This window comes from Molothrus aeneus, chromosome 24 (assembly GCF_037042795.1).
Source record: "Molothrus aeneus isolate 106 chromosome 24, BPBGC_Maene_1.0, whole genome shotgun sequence".
Lineage (NCBI taxonomy): Eukaryota > Metazoa > Chordata > Aves > Passeriformes > Icteridae > Molothrus > Molothrus aeneus.
In genome coordinates this window covers 2133427-2151638 of record NC_089669.1, presented here as the reverse complement: position 1 = coordinate 2151638, position 18212 = coordinate 2133427, and the positions used below count along the sequence as shown (strand labels likewise).

The 18212-nt window shown below is 58.1% G+C and overlaps 1 protein-coding gene across 1 annotated transcript in view; it reads left to right on the top strand.

Moving 5' to 3' along the window:
* The first annotated feature begins 400 nt into the window (after positions 1-400).
* The window catches only part of ITPR3 (inositol 1,4,5-trisphosphate receptor type 3), a 41108-nt gene continuing 23296 nt past the window's right edge, over positions 401-18212 (top strand). The window contains exons 1-12 of the mRNA XM_066565491.1: positions 401-489; positions 6441-6511; positions 10969-11090; positions 13706-13792; positions 14304-14462; positions 14567-14665; positions 14750-14833; positions 15885-16031; positions 16117-16212; positions 17243-17293; positions 17745-17887; positions 18017-18116. Of these exons, the coding sequence (XP_066421588.1) occupies positions 401-489; positions 6441-6511; positions 10969-11090; positions 13706-13792; positions 14304-14462; positions 14567-14665; positions 14750-14833; positions 15885-16031; positions 16117-16212; positions 17243-17293; positions 17745-17887; positions 18017-18116 (1248 nt within the window). The remainder of the gene's footprint in view (positions 490-6440; positions 6512-10968; positions 11091-13705; positions 13793-14303; positions 14463-14566; positions 14666-14749; positions 14834-15884; positions 16032-16116; positions 16213-17242; positions 17294-17744; positions 17888-18016; positions 18117-18212) is intronic.

Sequence of the window (18212 nt, the reverse complement as noted above, 5' to 3'; positions counted from 1 at the left end):
CTGCTGCCGTCGGGACTTCCTGATCCCGCCGCATTGGCCGCAGGTAGCGCAGCTGTGCGGGACGGGGCACGGACAGACGGACAGAGCCCATGCGGACACTTAGCTGAGCTTCATCCCCCGCCTCCCCCCCCCCCCGCTCCTCCTCCTCGTCTTCCTCCTCCCTCCCTGCCCGGCTCCCTTCCTGCCCGGCACATGTAAAACTTGTGCGTGGAGCTCCGCTCCCGTCCCGCTCCCGGTGCTGCTGGCGGCAGGAGCCGGGCTGGGATCGTCCCCCCGGCGGAGCAGAGACCCCTCCTCACCCTCGGAGCGGGGACCCCCCCGGCTCCGCTGGCCCATGCTGGATTTCGGCCCGGGAAGGTGACTGCAGGAGGAAGCGGCGCCGCGCCGGGTCAGGGTAACCATGAATGAGATGTCGAGTTTCCTGCACATCGGGGACATCGTCTCCCTGTACGCCGAGGGCTCCGTCAATGGATTCATCAGCACCTTGGGGTGAGCCAGGGGCTCCCGGGGCCGCCCCGAGGGGATTCCGGGTGGACGGGACGGGAGCGGTGGGAAAAGGAGCCGGGAAGCTCCGAGCGACGGGGACAGGAGCCGGGCAGGGGGACAGGCTGTCCCCGGGCTGGCAGGGGCAGGATGTGACCCTGGAAGGACCCTCAGCCCCCTTTCCCCTGGCCAGAAGCTGCTTCCCCCCATTCAGGGCCGGGGGATCAGATGGGTTTGAGCAGCGCGGGGTCGGTGCGGTGAGGATGGGGACATGTGGGGGTGACAGCTGGGCCAGCCCCTCCTGGGCACGGGGTCATTGTGTGCTCCCAGCCCTGCCCTGCACAGGCAGCGGCGGCTCCCGCTGTCCCCTCAGTGTCGCACACAGCCGGGGGTCAGCGGGGGTGGCTGCGGGGACACCAGGCGGGGCTGGGGGACAGGGCAGCGCCAGCTCCGGGCTGAGGCAGCTCCCTGGACGTGGCAGGTCAGGCCGGGAGATCTCTGCCCAGCCTGGGGACCTGTCCCGTGCCACCCCTGGGCACAGCCAGGCCAGCGATGCCCCCCTGCTCCCCCCGGGAATGTTTGCCCGGCGCCACCGGGACACGGTGGGTGACAGGAGGGCCACCCTGGGGCACGGCTGGGCTTTTCCTGAGCCTCATTCAGGACCCCAGAGGTGCCCACAGCCCCGGGCAGGGGGGATGTGGGGCCGTGCCAGCTCCTGCCCCACGCTGCTGCGTGTAGGAGAGGCTGAGCTCAGGCAGGAATGCTGACTTGGATGGGATTCCTGGGGCAGGAGCTGCCCAGCTCTATAATCTGCGCTGAAAGCGCTTGCTCCCACATGCCTGAGCTGCACATACCTGCGCCCACACGCCTTCCCTCAGCACCACTGGGCACGTGTGGCACTGGGCTGCTGCCCACCGAGGCTCCCTGCACCTGGCTGCCCAGAAATGGGGGGCAGAAGTGCCCAGAAGCCCCGTGTGTGCAGGCACAGGGCCGGGCAGCAGGTCCTGCAGGTGCAGCCTGTCCGTGCCAGCCCTTCCTGCGTCCCCACGGGGGCTTTTGGAGAGCTCTCCTTGGAGCTGTCCCCAGGCAGATGGGGCATGCTGAGCACCCCTCCAGCCCCTTGGGAATGGTCTGCAGGAGGCTCTGGTTGCTGTCCCCAGACACGTCCCAGTGGCTCAGTTAGAATTAGCGGCTCATTTTTCAGAGCTCTGATCCCTTTGCAGCTCTGGCCTTCGCATCCCCCTTTTTGCCAGGTGTTTTTCCAGACCTCTTCAGAAGCAGCTGAAGGGCAGGGCTTGCTTGGGGGAGCCTCTTCTCTGTGGCCCAGCACATCCTCTGCTGGGCAGCCCCACTTTCCCAGGCTCGGTTCTTTCCCTCCTCCTTCCTAAAATTGTTTTCCCTGGTGCCCTGCGACACGGGAGACCCAACCGCACCTTAAATCACTCCTGCGATAAGGGACCAGGTGACTCACCCAGCGTGCTCCTCCTGCCACCGGGACCTTCCTGAGCTCATTTGCAAGGCAAACAGCTCTGCCAGCCCACGCGGCCGCCCTGCGGAAGCTTTCCTGACATCCTTCCTTGTGGAGGGGCCGCCTCTGGGCTCTGGGGTCGCCTGGGCTCTGCAGCGGGATCCTCCTCTCTTTATGGGGTGTCCCCAGGTGTTGATCACCAGTGTCACATTAACGTGGCTGCTGCCACATCCCCGTGGAGCCTCCGGGGGTCTCTGGGGTGTGGGGAGCCCTGCAGCCCCACCTGAGGTTCCTCTGCTCCCCAAATCTCTCAGTTCAGGCACGAATCCTCCCTTTCACCCCTTCTTTGCTTGTGAGCAGGAAAAACATCCCAGGCCAGCTCAGGCTGGGCTTGGGGAATGCCAAACGACCCAAACCAGCCCAAAAACACTCGGGTCAGCCCAAAGCAGAGCCCTGGGAAGGCAGAACCGGGCTCAGGGCTGCTCACAGTGACCCTTGTGGGGCTGGGGCACGGGATGGGCAGATTGGAGCGGCCAGAAGAGGTTTTGAAGATGTGGGATTTGCCCGGGAGGATTTTGTGCTGCCCCATCCCTGCCAGGGGCTCCTTTTGTGCTGCCCCATCCCTGCCAGGCTCCTGGAACCCCTCAGGGGGCTCAGAACGGGCGCTGGCAGAGGGGAAGGGTCGGTGACAAACCCAGCTGGGTGCCGGGAGGCCGTTTCAGGTGAAATCACACCTGGACCTGTGGTTGCAGGTGGATTTCGGGGTGGAGCAGCTCGGGGACATGCAGTTGGTTAAAGGGTAACTCCAGCTCCGCCGGGTCAGGATGATCCCGTCCCTGCCGGAGGGAGGAGGAGGAGGAACCCGAGCCCTCCTGGCACCGGGACAGCACCAAAAAGCTGCATTTTTGTGGCTGCCCCAGCTCAATTCACTCTCTCCTCCCTGGGGCAGTGGTGCCAGAGGGGCTGACCCGGCTCTGTAGCCAACAACGAGCTCTCATCACCCTCCTCTTCCTCCTCCTCCTCCTCCTCCTTCTCCTCACCTCAGGGTTTGCTGGGCTTTCTGCTGGGGCTCTCCTGGCTCTCTTGGGGTTTCCCAGAGAAGAATTCCCCGGACCCTTGACGTGCCCGAGCCCCCGTGGCATCACCTGTGCCACACCTGGGGATGGTTTCTGCCCAGCCCAGCGGGCTCCAGCTGCGGGCTGACCCCGAGGAGGGCTCGGCAGGGTCGGACTGCCCCGGATTTTGGGCGAGCTCCTTCTCCCCTGCCCTCGGGGAAGGCTCTGCCTCGCACGGGGCCAAACGCGCCGGCCCAGGGCCAGGGAATCACTTTGTGCTCGGGGTTTGGAAGCACCAGGAAACCCCGCTGGAAGCCCGGGGCTAAGGAAGAGCCGGGCCAGATGCTCGCCCGTGCTTTGATGAGGGGCTCATCAGGGCTGGATCCCTCCCTTTCTGCTCCCGGAGGGGAATTTGGAACGGCAAAATGACCTTCCACGGGCTCATCCCGCCTCGCTCAGGATCCTCCTCCCCACGGTTTTCCCATTAAAAGGTGCCCTCGCATCGTTTTCCCATTAAAAGGTGCCCTCGCACATCCCCGCTGCTCCCTGGGGAGCTTCCCTGGCCCATCCCACCGCGGGAATGCCGGTTGTTGTCCCGGCCCCAGCAGCCTCCCAGGTGACTCATGTCCACTCTGTCAGAATCCCTTTTTTTTATTATTTTTTTATTTTTTTATTATTTTCAGCAGATTTTTAGCTGAGGAATGCTCGCCCAGAGTTATCAGTTTAATAAAAAGAACACTTGGGGTTCCTGCCGAGCGTGTAATCCTGGGATTAAAGATGCTGAAAAGTGCCTTGAGATCGTTAACTAATTAAGACTTCCAGGCTGGCAGGTCACTGTCTGTAATCCTGCCCGGTGGAGCAGGGCCCAGTGGAGGGAGAGGCTCCCGTGCTCTTTTCTTCAGTGCTGAAAACAAACCTGGCAGGTCAGGCACTTCCTCAGAGACCCCGGCAGTAAGAGTGGAGGATTTGGGGGTTTAAAGTGCCCAGATGAATCTTTCCCATCGAGCCTTTCTGCCTCCATGGGAGCTGGGGATGTGCTGAGGGCCAGGGCTTCACTCCCTGAGCCCCACCCATGGGTTGGTGTCCTCAGCCCCCGGTGGGTTTTGCTCCCAGGCACATCCCAAGGGTTTGTTCTGCCCTGGATCCCCTCAAAAGAACAGAACTGAAACCAAAACTGCCCCTGAGTGATACCAGGGCTGGGCTAGGGCTTTGCATGTCCCCTGTGGTGCTGCAGCTGCTCTGGTTTTTCCTCTTTCCCTCTTTCCCTGCCCTCCCAAGGCTCTGCAACAATCTGGGAATGTCCCTGGCTACTTCCCTGCTGTCACAACCCAAGGAAAAGGTGTTTGGGCCGCCCCAAACACCCTGGTTTGCAAAGCCCTGTCTGCCCACAGCTCGTGGGTTTGGGGTTTTTCCAACCTTCCAGGTCTCTGCTAATGGTTTTGAAGCTTCTCGCTGCCACCAGGCAAATTGCTTTTCTCCCTTTCTGTGAAATGTGAGGCACAGAAAGCAGCTCAGGGGTGTCAGAGCCCGGTGCCAGCCCACGCCTCCTCACAAGGCCACGGCAGCCCCGGGGTCCCCGGGGTCCCCATCCATCAGCACCGAGGCCAAATTCCTCCGTGCCGAGCCAAAGGAATTCTCCCCTCCTCCAGAGAGCGGCTGGGCTGAGGGAAGGAGGCTGGAGCTGCGGCTGGGATGGGTCTGTTCGTGTTCCAGCCCTTTGCAGAGCCATCTTCAGCCATTTTCGGGTTGTTTGGGGGACACCGAGAGTCCCTTGGGGACAGCAGGGACAGCGCAGGCTCTGCTCTGCCTTTGCCTCGCTGCTCCAGGCTGTCCCTGCCCTCCTGTCCCACCACGGGGGAGCACTGCTGGCCATTCTCACGTCCTCCCGAGGATGGGGACAGGTTTCCCTCTCTCTCTCTCTTTCCCTGGGCAGGAGCAGAGTTTCTCCTGTTCCTGTGGCTTCCCGGGGCTGGGGAAAGCGGCGGAGCGGGTACAGCCTGTCCTGCTGGAGCTCCCAGTTCCCTCCCAGCACAGGGAGCCCCTCGGGGGATGCTCCCCCCTCTGATCCCCCTGCCTGCCGGGCTCTGCTTTGCTCTTCTCCCTAACTCTGAAAAGCAACGTCCCACCCACCCCAAAATCAGCCCCCAGCACCCAAGGCCAAGCCTGTCCCAACCCCCCAAAATCAGCCCCCAGCACCCAAGGCCGAGCCTGTCCTATCCACCCCAAAATCAGCCCCCAGCACCCAAAGCCAAGCCTGTCCCAACCCCCCAAAATCAGCCCCCAGCACCCAAAGCCAAGCCTGTCCCAACCCCCCAAAATCAGCCCCCAGCACCCAAAGCCAAGCCTGTCCCAACCCCCCAAAATCAGCCCCCAGCACCCAAAGCCAAGCCTGTCCTCTCCACCCCAAAATCAGCCCCCAGCACCCAAGGCCGAGCCTGTCCTCTCCACCCCAAAATCAGCCCCCAGCACCCAAAGCCAAGCCTGTCCTACCCACCCACCCCAAAATCAGCCCCCAGCACCCAAAGCCAAGCCTGTCCTACCCACCCACCCCAAAATCAGCCCCCAGCACCCAAAGCCAAGCCTGTCCTATCCACCCACCCCAAAATCAGCCCCCAGCCCCCAAGGCCGAGCCTGTCCTATCCACCCACCCCAAAATCAGCCCCCAGCACCCAAAGCCAAGCCTGTCCTATCCACCCCACCCCAAAATCAGCCCCCAGCCCCCAAGGCCGAGCCTGTCCTATCCACCCCAAAATCAGCCCCCAGCACCCAAGGCTGAGCCTGAGGGATTTTGCTCAACGCTGGGAAAACGGAGGTGGGCAGGGAGGAGACACAGAGCCTTGATCTGATGGGCAGAGCCTTCAGCTCTGATCAGATAATAATTAATAACTGGTTTGGGGGGGGCCCTGCCACCTCCATGCACAGCACCTGCACCCTCTGTGTCCCCATGGGAAGATAATAATTAATTACTGGTTTTAGGGGGCCCTGCCACCTCCATGCACAGCACCTGCACCCTCTGTGTCCCCATGGGAAGAGTTCCCAGCCAGGGAAGGAGAACTGGTGGTGAATGGAGCTGAACTCCTCCTGTTTTTGCAGGATGAAGGGTGCAATAACAGAGCTCTGTGTGCAGCAGGGAGAGCTGGGCAGGGCAGGGTCCCCTCTGGCACTGATCACCCTGCAAAGGAGCTGCAGTGACTGCCACAAACCTCCCTGGTCCCTCAGTGCTGTGCCAGCCCTGTGTGCCCGAGGCAGGGCATGGAGAACACCCAGGGAAGCAGCGGGAACTGAGGGAAGGGGAGTTTGGCTCCTGAGGAATATTTATGGGTGGGAAACAGGAGGTGCAGCAGCTTTGGATTTGTCACTCTGGGCCATGAGAACCACTCTGCTCCCTCAGCCCTGCTGGTCCTGACCCTGCTCCTGCTTTTTGTCCCCCTCAGGCTGGTGGACGATCGGTGCGTGGTGGAGCCGGCAGCTGGAGACCTGGACAACCCCCCCAAGAAATTCAGAGGTGAGGCTGGGGCAGCTCCAGCTCTGTGAGCAGCCCTGGGGCCTGTCCTGGCCCTGAGCATCCACCTGGGATGGGATGGGGTCCTTGGGATGAGATGGGATGGGATCCATGGGATGAGATGGGATCCATGGGATGGGATCCAAGATCTTGACATCTTCAGTGTCATGCTTTTTATAAGCGACAAGAATGTAAAATTTGGTGGGTGATTGGTTGATGGTTTATCATCATGGTTTGTATTTTTGTTTGGTTTTTTTGGGGGGGCGTTAGTTCTGGGGTCAAGTCTATGTTTGTTTGGGGGTGGTCGTGGAGTGATGATGACAGTTGGGTATTGGTTTTAATACTAGGAAATATAGAGGAAGGTTAACTGATACCATCCATGGCATGGGATGGGATCCATGGGATTGATGGGATCCATGGGATGGGATGGGATCCATGGGTTTGGGGCACAGCTCTGCCCTGTGCTGCGCCCACCTGGGATGTGCTGGCGTGGTGCTGACTGCCCCAAGGGTGCTGCACGCTCAGGGAAGGGCCCTATCTTGGCAGGATTTGAGTGCCTGGATCACACAGCCAGGGAGCAGAGATGGGAAATGTCCCCAAACCCGTGACTGGGGTGTTGGTTTAGGGCAGCTGCTCCTTTCATCCCCCCTGTTGTCATTTTATGTCTTCTTTTAAATCAGACTTTTTAAATATCAGTTCCCCACTCTGCCTTGTGCCTCCACCTTTTTCTCAGAGTGGCTTTACCAGCACCCACCCCCCTGACCACCCTCCTTTCCCCCAAAAAATCTCAAGACACCAATTCTTCCACTCTCTCAGGATTCCACCAAGCAGCGACTTGCCTCTCCACGGGAGTCATTACCATTAATTCATTCATTAATCTAATTAACAACCCATCCAGCACCTCCAGCATCCCCCCAGCACCTCCATCCCCACATCCCACCCAGGGCTGGATGCTCAGCAGCCTGGCCGTGCCTGTGGCTCCCAATCTCTTTTCCAGGCGCAGGTTTTTGGGCTCAGCCCTGCTCCCTATCAGGATATCCAGCTGTTTGTTTTAATGGCCGGAAAGGTAGAGCTCTCCCTGCTCGATAGCCATCGCCTGCAGCGAGGTGGAAACAAGGGCTGGGGCTGCTCCTGGCCCCGAGGCTGCGGGCGATTTTCGTGCTCTGTCGCCGTCCCCACATCCTGTGGCCGGACCCTGCCCTATCCTGCAGCTCACACGGGTCGTGCCGGGGCTTCCCGCTGGGAAAACAGCCGAGCTCAGCTCCCAAAAGGTCCTTTGGAAATGCCAGAACCCACCTGGGAGCTGTTCCTGCCCGGCTCCACACCTCTCAGTTATTTGCTTTTTTTATTCCTTGCGGTTTCTCCCTCCCCCTGCCAAGGTTCTTCCCCAGCCCAGCTCAGGCACGGCAGGAAAAGCTTCCACCCTCGCAGGCAAGGGGACAGCAGGACCTTCGGCTGTGCCACTGCTCTCTCTGGTTCCCCAAAGGAGCCACCTGGAACTTTTGCCCACCCAGATCTCTCTGGGTTGAAGTTTTGCCCCCAGAGCCTCTCTGGGTGAGAGATTTTGCCCCCAAAGCCACTCTAGGTAGGAGGTTTTGCCCCCCAGATCTCTCTGGGTGGAAGCTTTTCCCCCCAGCCCTCTCTGGAAGTTTTGTCCCCAAAGCCCTCTCTGATTAGGAGGTTTTGACCCCCAGACCTCTATAGGTAGAAGGTTTTGCCCCCAGATCTCTCTGAATGAGAAGTTTTGCCCCCAGTTCTCTCTGGAGGAGAAGTTTTGCCCCCCAGCCCTCTCTGGGTTGAAGTTTTGCCCCCAAAGCCACTCTGGGTTGAAGTTTTGCCCCCAGTTCTCTCTGGATGAGAAGTTTTGCCCCCACATCTCTCTGGATGAGAAGTTTTACCCCCCAGCCCTCTCTGGGTGGAAGTTTTGCCCCCAGTTCTCTCTGGGTTGAAGTTTTGCCCCCAGTTCTCTCTGGGTTGAAGTTTTGCCCCCAGTTCTCTCTGGATGAGAAGTTTTGCCCCCAGTTCTCTCTGGATGAGAAGTTTTGCCCCCAGAGCCACTCTGGCTCCTGGCAGGTCAGCCCCGCATCCCACTCTGGGCGCTGCTGCTGCAGGAGCTTCCTTCACCTCCCCTCTTTTCCACCCCAATCCATTTTCAGAAATCTGGCAGTGCTTTAGCCCAGGGACCAAAACCTGCTGCTCCCAACAGGAGCTGTGCTGGAGATTTTCTACACACACAGCCCCCACCGTGCCTCAGTTTCCCTCCTTACAAAGCCACGCTCAGAGCCAGGCCTTGGATTTGCAGCCATTTCAGAGTCGCTGTGCTGGGGTTTTTTTTACCTCCCCTTGGCTTCTCCTTCCCACCAGCACCTTCCACAGCAGCTCCCATTAATGACCCATTAATGACCCATTAATTACCCATTAACGGAGCCCCGTGCAGGTGCTCAGGGGGGGCTCACGGCCGCTGCCCCGGCCCTGGGGGCTGCTCTGGCTGCTTGGCAAATGGGGCTGGCAAAGGAGATGTGAAACCTGGCCCTGCCCCAGCCGGTGAGAGCGGCACTCCCAGGTAAATAAACACACACCCGGGCCCGCCGCCAGCCAGGGAAGGGACTTTGGTTTTTTGTTTTTTTGGTTTTTGTTATTTTTATTTTTATTTTTTAAATCTTCTTTTTTGTGCCTGAAAAAAAAATTTCTTTTAATTTTTTAATTTTGTATAATTTATATGCTTTTTATACTATATGTTTTATATAATTTATATAATTTATATGTTTTTATAATATATAAATTTATAATTTATGTTTTTTAATTTTTTAAATTTTCTTTTTTTGTGTCTGAAAAATTTTCTTTTATTTTTTACAATTTTTTATTTTTTTAATCATTTATATGTTTTTATAATATATGTTTTATATAATTTATGTAATTTATGTTTTTATAATATATAAGTTTATAATTTATATGTTTTTATAATGTTTTATATAATTTATGTAATTTATATAATTTATATAATTTATGTGTTTTTTATAATATATAAATTTATAATTTATATGGTTTTTATTTTTTTAAATTTTCTTTTTTGTGTCTGAAAAAAATTATTTTAATTTTTTTTTATATTTTTTATAATATATATTTATATAATTTATATAATTTATATGGTTTTTATAATATAAAAATTTATAATTTATGTTTGTTTGTTTGTTTTTTAATTTTCTTTTTTGTGTCTGAACTTTCTGGGCTGCTATTTTCAGGCATAATTAGGGCAATTCAGGCTGCAGAGCCCTTCCTGCCCTTCCAGCTCGGGAAGGGGGCTGGGAGATGTGAGGTTGTCTGCAGACATCTGCTCTCCTGCTCCAGTTCCTGGCCCTGGATGTCTGCACTTCCCGCCCACCATCCTGGGGGAAAACGGGGGAATGGGGGCAATCTGCACTGCAGGGACGGTTTGGAGGAGCTGGGATGCATTTTGTGCATCCTTCAGGAGCTCGAAATAGAGCTGCTGACACTGAGGTTTTGGGAGTGGGTGCCTGCAGCATCCAGTGCTGGTGATCCAGGTCACGGAGGGATGGGGGGGATGTGTGTGTCCTGATGGCACAGCCACCACAGGCTCCTTCCACAGCTTCTGCAGGCTCAGGGCGTCCCCTGGGTGACAAGGGTCGTGGTTTGAGAGGAAGTGAGGTGTTTTGGGATGTTATGGTTTAATTAATAGGTGTTTACATTTGAATATTGGCACTTGGTGTGGCTATTGAGGACGTGGATGCGCTTCTGAGAACACAGGGGGTTAAAAGCAGAGAATTCTTAGGAAAACTTTCTTTTGGTTTTGGTTAGTGAAAGGTTTAGATTGGGCAGGGCCCACTGGGTTAGTAGAGCTTTGGGTGTTAACTAATCAGGTGGCTTTTGCCAGATGCTGCTCTCAGTTTTTGAAAGGTTTCTCATTTAATGCTTTCAATGTGGTTTTCCACAGTCTGCTGTGCTTCTCTGCTTTGTTTGCAGCTGGTGCATGGTAGGGGACATGGTGCCCCTACTCAATGCCATGTTCTGTAGCATAGGTGTTGATAAGGCTGTTGATAAGCTCTTGAAATGAATCAAGGGAGGTGGAGGTGGCTGATGGTGTCCCAGCCTCCCTCCTGCATCCTTCCCACCAGGATCCTCTCCTCCTTTGGTGCAGCTGGGCTCCATCAGAGCTCCTTCTCCCCCCTGAAGCTTTCCTTCCCGAGCAGCACAGCCATTTCCGATGGGAACACTCCTAATCACGAGTCCAAGCAGTGCAGTAATTCCTGGACTCATTATTTATCCTGATTTAGAGCCGACCCAGCAGCCAGCACACGCTGACGTGACCTCCAGCAGTTCTCCCTCGCTGATGGGGGGGACCATCCCAGGAGTGTCCCTGCCCCTCGGGGACATTGGCCCTGCTGGGGACACCCTGGTGGCTGTGCAGCCTCGCCAGGCTCTGCTCTGTGCTCTGTTCCCAGATTGCCTCTTCAAGGTGTGTCCCATGAACCGCTACTCTGCCCAGAAGCAGTACTGGAAGGCCAAGCAAACCAAGCAGGACAAGGACAAGATCGCCGACGTGGTGCTGCTGCAGAAGCTCCAGGTGAGCAGGAGCCAGGAGCCCAGAGCTGGCAGTGCCCACCAGCTGGCTGGGCGATGGCATCCACACCTCTGCTCATGCTGGTTTGGGATGAGGAGGGATTTCCAGGCTGGGTTCTCCCCCTTGTCCCCTGCCCAGCCACGGCTGTGTCACCCTCCTGATGCTTCTTGTGCAGAGGTGCTGTGGCAGAGGAGGTCTGTGTGCACAGCCCTGCACCTTGGGGCACCCCAGGGCACTCCAGGACGCCCTTCAGCACCCCAGGGCACCCCAGAACACCCCATGGCACTCCAGAACATCCCAAGGCACCCTTCAGTACCCCAGGACACCCCAGGGAACACTTCAGTGCCCCAGGGAACCCCAGGACATCCCTCAGCACCCCAGAACAATCCTCAACACCCCAGAGCACACTTCAACATTTCAGGACACCCAGGGCACCCCGGAGCAACCTTCAGCACCCCAGGGCACCCCTCAGCACCCCAGAACAATCCTCAACACCCCAGAGCACTTTTCAGCATTTCAGGACACCCAGGGCACCCCGGAGCACCTTTCAGCACCCCAGGGCACCCCTCAGCACCCCGGGACACCCGTGCAGGAGGGAGCCCTGCTTCCAGGACGTGTTCCAAAGGGCTGGGGAAGGGAAAGGCTCCCGTTGGCTTCCCCCAGCTTTGGCCAGGGCCCACATCAAACATTGCACAACGGCCTCAGGCAGCTGGCGAGGCCCCGCCGATGATTCATAAAAGCGAGGCTGGGGAGAGATTTCACTAAATCATCTCATCGGGCCTCCAGCCCAGCCCCAGCCCCACCAGCCCCGGCTCTGCCTCGGCCAGGGGGGGCTGAGCAGTGCCAGGACAGGGTGTCCTGCCCTGGAGGTGCCAGGGCAGGGTCAGTGCCCAGCCCTGAGCCATCCCTGGCACGCAGAATTCCCATTTTCCTGCTCCCCTTAGCCAGGCTTGTAAGGTCCCAGCTGTCCTGGCCACGAGTGGTCCCAGGGGCTCATTTCTGAGCCTGATTGATTGCACCTTGCTTAGGGCTTGTCTTAAAGAGATTCTGCCATTTCCTGGCTCCTTTCTGCTGCTCCCGGTGTTTCCCTTCGCGGCCGGAGCTCAGCCCAGCCCTGCCAGGCTCTGCAGGCACTGCCCTCATCAGGGAGGAGAGAAACAGGCTGAGAACATCCCCCAGCCCACGGGGATGATCCCCTGAGGCAGGAGCAGCCAGGTCTGGAGTGGGGAGCCCTGCCTGTGATGCCTGTGCTCGCCTTTCTGAGCTCCTGCCCCTCACTGCTGTGCTTCTGTGGGTTTAAACTCTGTTTTCCTCACCCAGAGCAGCTCAGACAGGCTGGGGGGGGCTTTCCAGCCCCTCTGCTGATGTCCCCCGGTCCCTTGTGGGCATCCCTGACTGGGCTTGGGGACAGACCCTGCCCGTGCAAGGGACAGTGTGGGAACATCAGTCCAGGGAACTCGAGCTGCCACTGCCAGCCCCCCTGGCTGCTGGCTCAGATCTGGAGGGACATTTAGGATATCTGAGGTGCTGGATCTCCCATCAGAGCCCTGCTGCTCCCTGGAGTTGTTGTTAAACTCCCAGAGCAGCATCAGTGTGGGATTTCTGGGAGCAGGTTTGTCCTGATGGCAGCAGCCACCACTGCAGGGAGGTGAGGGTGACTCCAGGTGGCACCCAGAGCTCTGAGGGCATGGAGGGTGACTCCAGGTGGCACCCAGAGCTCTGTGGGGACAGGTACCAGGCACATTCAGAGCCCTCACCTCCTTGGGCACTCAGGCCCTGCAGCCCCATCCTCCCTCCCAGTGCCAAGCCGTGGTTCCAGATGTTTCCCAATTCCTCTGCCCTCAGATGAAAGGGGTGAGAGATGGGAAAGGGCAGAAGCTCTCCCAGCTCCATCCCTCACTGTTTCCCATCTTCCCATCTCAATTTTGGGGATCCCTGGGCTGGAGCTGCCTGGGCCTTGCCCAGCCTGGCACCGGGGCTGTCAGCACTCCCTCACCATTCCCAGATTTGCTGTGGGAGCAAGTTCCTGCCTCACTCCTCATGTGTCAACATCCCATCACTGCTCCCACTGCCAGAGCCAGAGTGGAAAATCTCTGTGGTTTTGGAGAGGGGCTGCTGAGCCTTCTTCACTCCTGGGGACACCTCCTGCAGCAGCAGCAGCAGGCCCAGGCCTGCTCCATCTCTGGGCATGGCGCAGCTGGCACTCAGCTGGCACTCTGCCTTTGGCTGCTTGGCTTTGGTGCTGCCAAGAGCCCCCAGTGCCCACATCCTCCATTTTGGGGGTTTGACCCCCATCCCCAGCCCGAGCCCAGCACCCCTGTTCAGTGTTACCCCACAGCCTGCTGTCCTGGGGGAATTCTGGTGCCAGGGTTAGGGTTAGGCCTCATGGCCTTCCTGGGGCTGGTCAAGGCCACACCTTGGCCCTGGGCTGAGCTCCTGGGTGGCTCTGGGCTGGAATTCCTGGTTGAATTCATCCCTGGGGGACAGAGGGTGCTGACCCCGATCCCAGCCCGTCCCATCCTTCCCAAAGCCGGGGCTGGGAGTGACCCTGCTGGGATTTGCTCCTGGGGAGGGAGGAGGGAGCTGCCCCACCCTCAGCTCTTCTCCTCTCGGAGCAGCACGCGGCCCAGATGGAGCAGAAGCAGAACGAGACGGAGAACAAGAAGGTGCACGGGGACGTGGTGAAGTACGGGAGCGTCATCCAGGTACGGGGCAGCACGGGGCCAGCAGGGATCAAACATGGATTAAATATGGATTAAACATGGATCCAGCAGGGATCAAACATGGATCCAACACGGATTAAACATGGATCCAACACGGGGCCAGCAGGGATCAAACATGGATTAAACATGGATCCAGCAGGGATCAAACATGGATCCAACACAGGGCCAGCAGGGATCAAACATGGATTAAACATGGATCCAGCAGGGATCAAATTTGGATCAAACATGGATCCAGCACAGGTCCAACATGGATCAAACATGGATCCAGCATGGGTCCATCATGGATCAAGCATGGGTCCAACATGGATCAAACATGGATCCATCACAGATCCATCACAGGTCCAGCAGCGATCCAGCTGGTCCAACACAGATCCAACACAGATCCAGCATTGATCCAGCATGGATCCAACATGGGTCCAGCACAGATCCAGCACATCTGGGAAGGGGCTGGTGTTGCTGCACTTCTCATCTCCCCCACCCTTGTGTCCTGCAGCTGCTGCACATGAAGAGCAACAAGTACCTGACGGTGAACAAGCGTCTGCCGGCGCTGCTGGAGAAGAACGCCATGCGGGTCACCCTGGATGCCACCGGCAACGAGGGCTCCTGGCTCTTCATCCAGCCCTTCTGGAAGCTCAGGAGCAACGGGGACAACGTGAGCCTGGGGCCCAGAAGTCCCTGAAGGGGGAGCTCCGTGCCTGGGCTCGGCTCCACACCCAGGTCTCACCCTCGCTGCCCTTCTCCCATTTTGCTCCCCAGGTAGTCGTGGGAGACAAAGTCATCCTGAACCCTGTGAACGCCGGGCAGCCGCTGCACGCCAGCAACTACGAGCTGGCTGACAATGCTGGCTGCAAGGAGGTACAGGAGGGGCTGGTTTTTTCCTTCTCTTTTTCCTTCTTTCCCTTTGTCCTGGGGTCGTGACCGTGCTCTCTTGCTCTGCAGGTGAACTCGGTCAATTGTAACACCAGCTGGAAAATCAACCTGTTCATGCAGTTCTGCGACCACATGGAGGAAGTGCTGAAGGGGGTAAGGAAGGAGGTTTGGCTGCGTGGACCCGACAGGCTGTGGGGGACAGGACGTGTGAGCCTTGTCCTGGCTCTGTGACAAGGGCACAAAAGAGCTCCTGCCTTGAGGGCTGTAATTCCTGCTTGAATTCATCACCTGGAGAACAGCACAGTGAGGAGGAGTGGGATATTTTAGGATCTGCTGGCAGCAGGGAGCCAAGGGCACAAATTACCGACCTCAGGGTGTTGAATTGACTTTTGGGGACAACCCCACGCAGTGCCAGCAGTGGCCTCTTGTGCAGGGACAATTCCAGCAGCTCAGCCGTGCAGCAGGGTGGCTGTTGCCTGGGAAAGGAACTTTCCCTGCTGAGCTATTGTTCGGGGCTGAGGTCCTCCAGGAAGCAGCTGGATGGATGTGGATTGTTGGGATCAAACAGCCCTTCATCCTCAGGCACTGTGCTTATCCCAGCTTCCCACATCCTCCTTCCCGGGGTGTTAATGCCTTAAACAGGTCTGGGAGTGGAGCCTCTGCCTGCTCCAGGGCTGGAAAGTGGAAAGTGATGGATTCACATCCATTTATCCTGTGGGGGTGGAAGCAGAGGGTCAGTGCATGGATAATGGGAGTGATGGCAATGCAGGGTGCCTGTGCCCTGTCCCCTGGGCTCAGAGGAGCATTTGAGCTGCCTGGGGCAGGTTTTAGCAGAGCTCCAGGAGGTTGGATGGGAAGAGGTGACAGTGCCCTGTGGTCCCCAGGGTCCCACAGTCCTGCCATGCAGCTGGGAGCTGTGTCCAGGAGGAATCCTGTCCCCTTTGCAGCATGAGGGGTCACAAGAGGAGATGCATTGCAGGACAGTGATGGAGAAATTTCTCCACTGACTGAGTGGTTAAACATGGGAACAGGCTCCCCAGGACAGTCACCATCCCTGGGGGTATTCCAAAATGAGTAGACAAACACTTCAGGTTACAGTTTGGTGGGCATGGTGGTGAAAGAGTGGATTTAATGACCTTGGAGGCCTTTTCCAACCTGAAAGACTCCAGGATTCTTTGACCCTGAGCCCTGTGTCCTGGTGCAGGGGGACGTGGTGAGGCTGTTCCACGCCGAGCAGGAGAAGTTCCTCACCTGTGACGAGTACAAGGGCAAGCTGCACGTCTTCCTCCGCACCACGCTGCGCCAGTCAGCCACCTCAGCCACCAGCTCCAACGCGCTGTGGGAGGTGGAGGTGAGCAGGGCAGGGTGTGGAGGGGTTGTCTGGAGCTGTCCCAGCCCCTGCCGTGCTGTGGCTGAGCTCCCCCTGCCTCTCTCAGGTGGTTCACCACGACCCGTGCCGAGGGGGAGCCGGGCACTGGAATGGCTTGTACCGCTTCAAGCACCTCGCCACGGGCAACTACCTGGCAGCAGAGGTAAGGGGGTGGCAGAGGGGTGCAGGAACGTGCCCTGGGGCTGTGGCACCCCTTGCAAAGGCAGTGCCCACCTCGGGCAGGGAGTGATGCCCACTGTTTCCCCTGGTCCTCTCCAGTTTGCTCTGGGAGCCCCTGTGGCTCCTCCTTGCTGGCAGGAGATGTTGACACCTGACCACCGTCATCATTTACCTGGTTTGGGACCAAATTTCCCCCCTGAAATCCCCCAGTGAAGGGGCTCACTTGCTCAGATTGTCTGGGTTTGGCTCCTTTTCTGGCCCAGGGGGACAGGAGGGGGTGCCTGGGGCGTTTCTGCGCTCACCCCATGCCAAGGGACCGACTGGCACAGCCCAGTGCTTGGAAGTGGGACATGACTCACCCTGCTGTCCTCACCTGGCAGAGGGTGGGGGCAAAATCTGGGTCTGGAAGCACCATCTGCCAGGTTTTTCTGCTGCCTTTTAAGGCCAGCTCAAGGCCTCCTGATGGAGGCACAGGGGAATTGCTGCACTTGGATACTGGGGTGTGTTTGGCACTGCCAGCACCGAGGGCTGTGCTCTGCTGCCAGGGCAGCAGGGACATCCTGGGGATGTTCCCCAGCTGGAGAAGACACCCAAGGGCAGCCCCCAGGACCCTTCCATCACTGTGGGATGGAAACCAGCAAACAGTGGGACTCTGAAATGGGTGCTTTAAACCCAAAGACACTCTGTTAACACTTGAAGACAAAAGAAGATCTCAGACTGAGCCCATCCTGGGCTGGTGCTGCTCACTGGGAGCTCAGCCTGGAGCCTCCAGGGAGTTCTTGCTGCCACACAGAGCCCAGGTCTGCTCCCCTGGGCTTCCCCATCCTCCTCCCAGGGCTGGGACACTGTGCAGTGGGCACAGGTCACATCCTCCAGCCCCACCTGGGCAGGTTTCCTCTCCGTGCAGTGTTCAGGGAAGGCAGGAACAGGGATCACACACCATCCCCAGGGGTTTGGAGGGACCGAGCAGGAGGACTGACAGCTGCTTTTCATCTCCCTCTTTAACTTTTCAGGAAAACCCAAGTTATAAAGGAGACGTGGCTGAGCCCAAAGCAGCGCCCACGGTGAGCAGAACCGCTGCTGCCGCTGCCCCAACCACGCCAGCTCTCAGCCAGGGCCTGAAAGCAGGGAAATGCCCCAAAACAGAGCCCTCTGAGGGGACTACAGCTGAGTTTGTCCCTCTGTGCCAGCCCAGCACCCCTGCCCTGCACTTAGAGCAGTGTCCCACAATGAGAGGGCCCTGCCAAAACCTCTCAGAGGGGTCCCACTGCATGTTGGCTCCCCAGGCCACAGAGAAATGCTTGGTGGATGAGAGAGCTGGACGTTCAAGGGGGTTTTTCTGTGCTGTTGGTGAGGTTTGGATTGGGGGGGGCCTCGTAGCTCAGGTGCATCCATGCTGCTTGTGCTCCACTCATGAGAGGCTCAGCCCCAGCAAAGCTTCTGCTGCATCCCCCCGATGCCCTGGGCACTGGGGACCCCCGAGCCGGGCTCAGAGACCCCCTCCCCACCGTGCAGGGGGGCAGCAGCCGTGCCAGCCGCAGGAACACCGGGGAGAAGATCAAGTACAGGCTGGTGGCCGTGCCCCACGGCAACGACATCGCCTCCCTCTTTGAGCTGGACCCCACCACGCTGCAGAAGACGGATTCCTTCGTCCCACGGTACAGCAGTGGGGTCAGGGTGAGGGAGGAGGCTGAGTGCCGGGGAAGGGCAGTGCTGGTGTGTCCCCGTGGGGGTCACTGGGCAGGACACTCTGGGGGTCACTCAGCAGGACGCTGTGCTGTTGGCAGGAACTCCTACGTGAGGCTGCGCCACCTGTGCACCAACACCTGGATCCAGAGCACCAACGTGCCCATCGACATCGATGAGGAGAGGCCCATCCGCCTCATGGTACAGCCCCGCTCCCTCCTCCCTCCCTGGGCTTGGTCCCTGTTCCCCAAGAGCTCTTAGGCTGCTCCTTCCCTCCCAGCGCCCAGGGACTGAAAC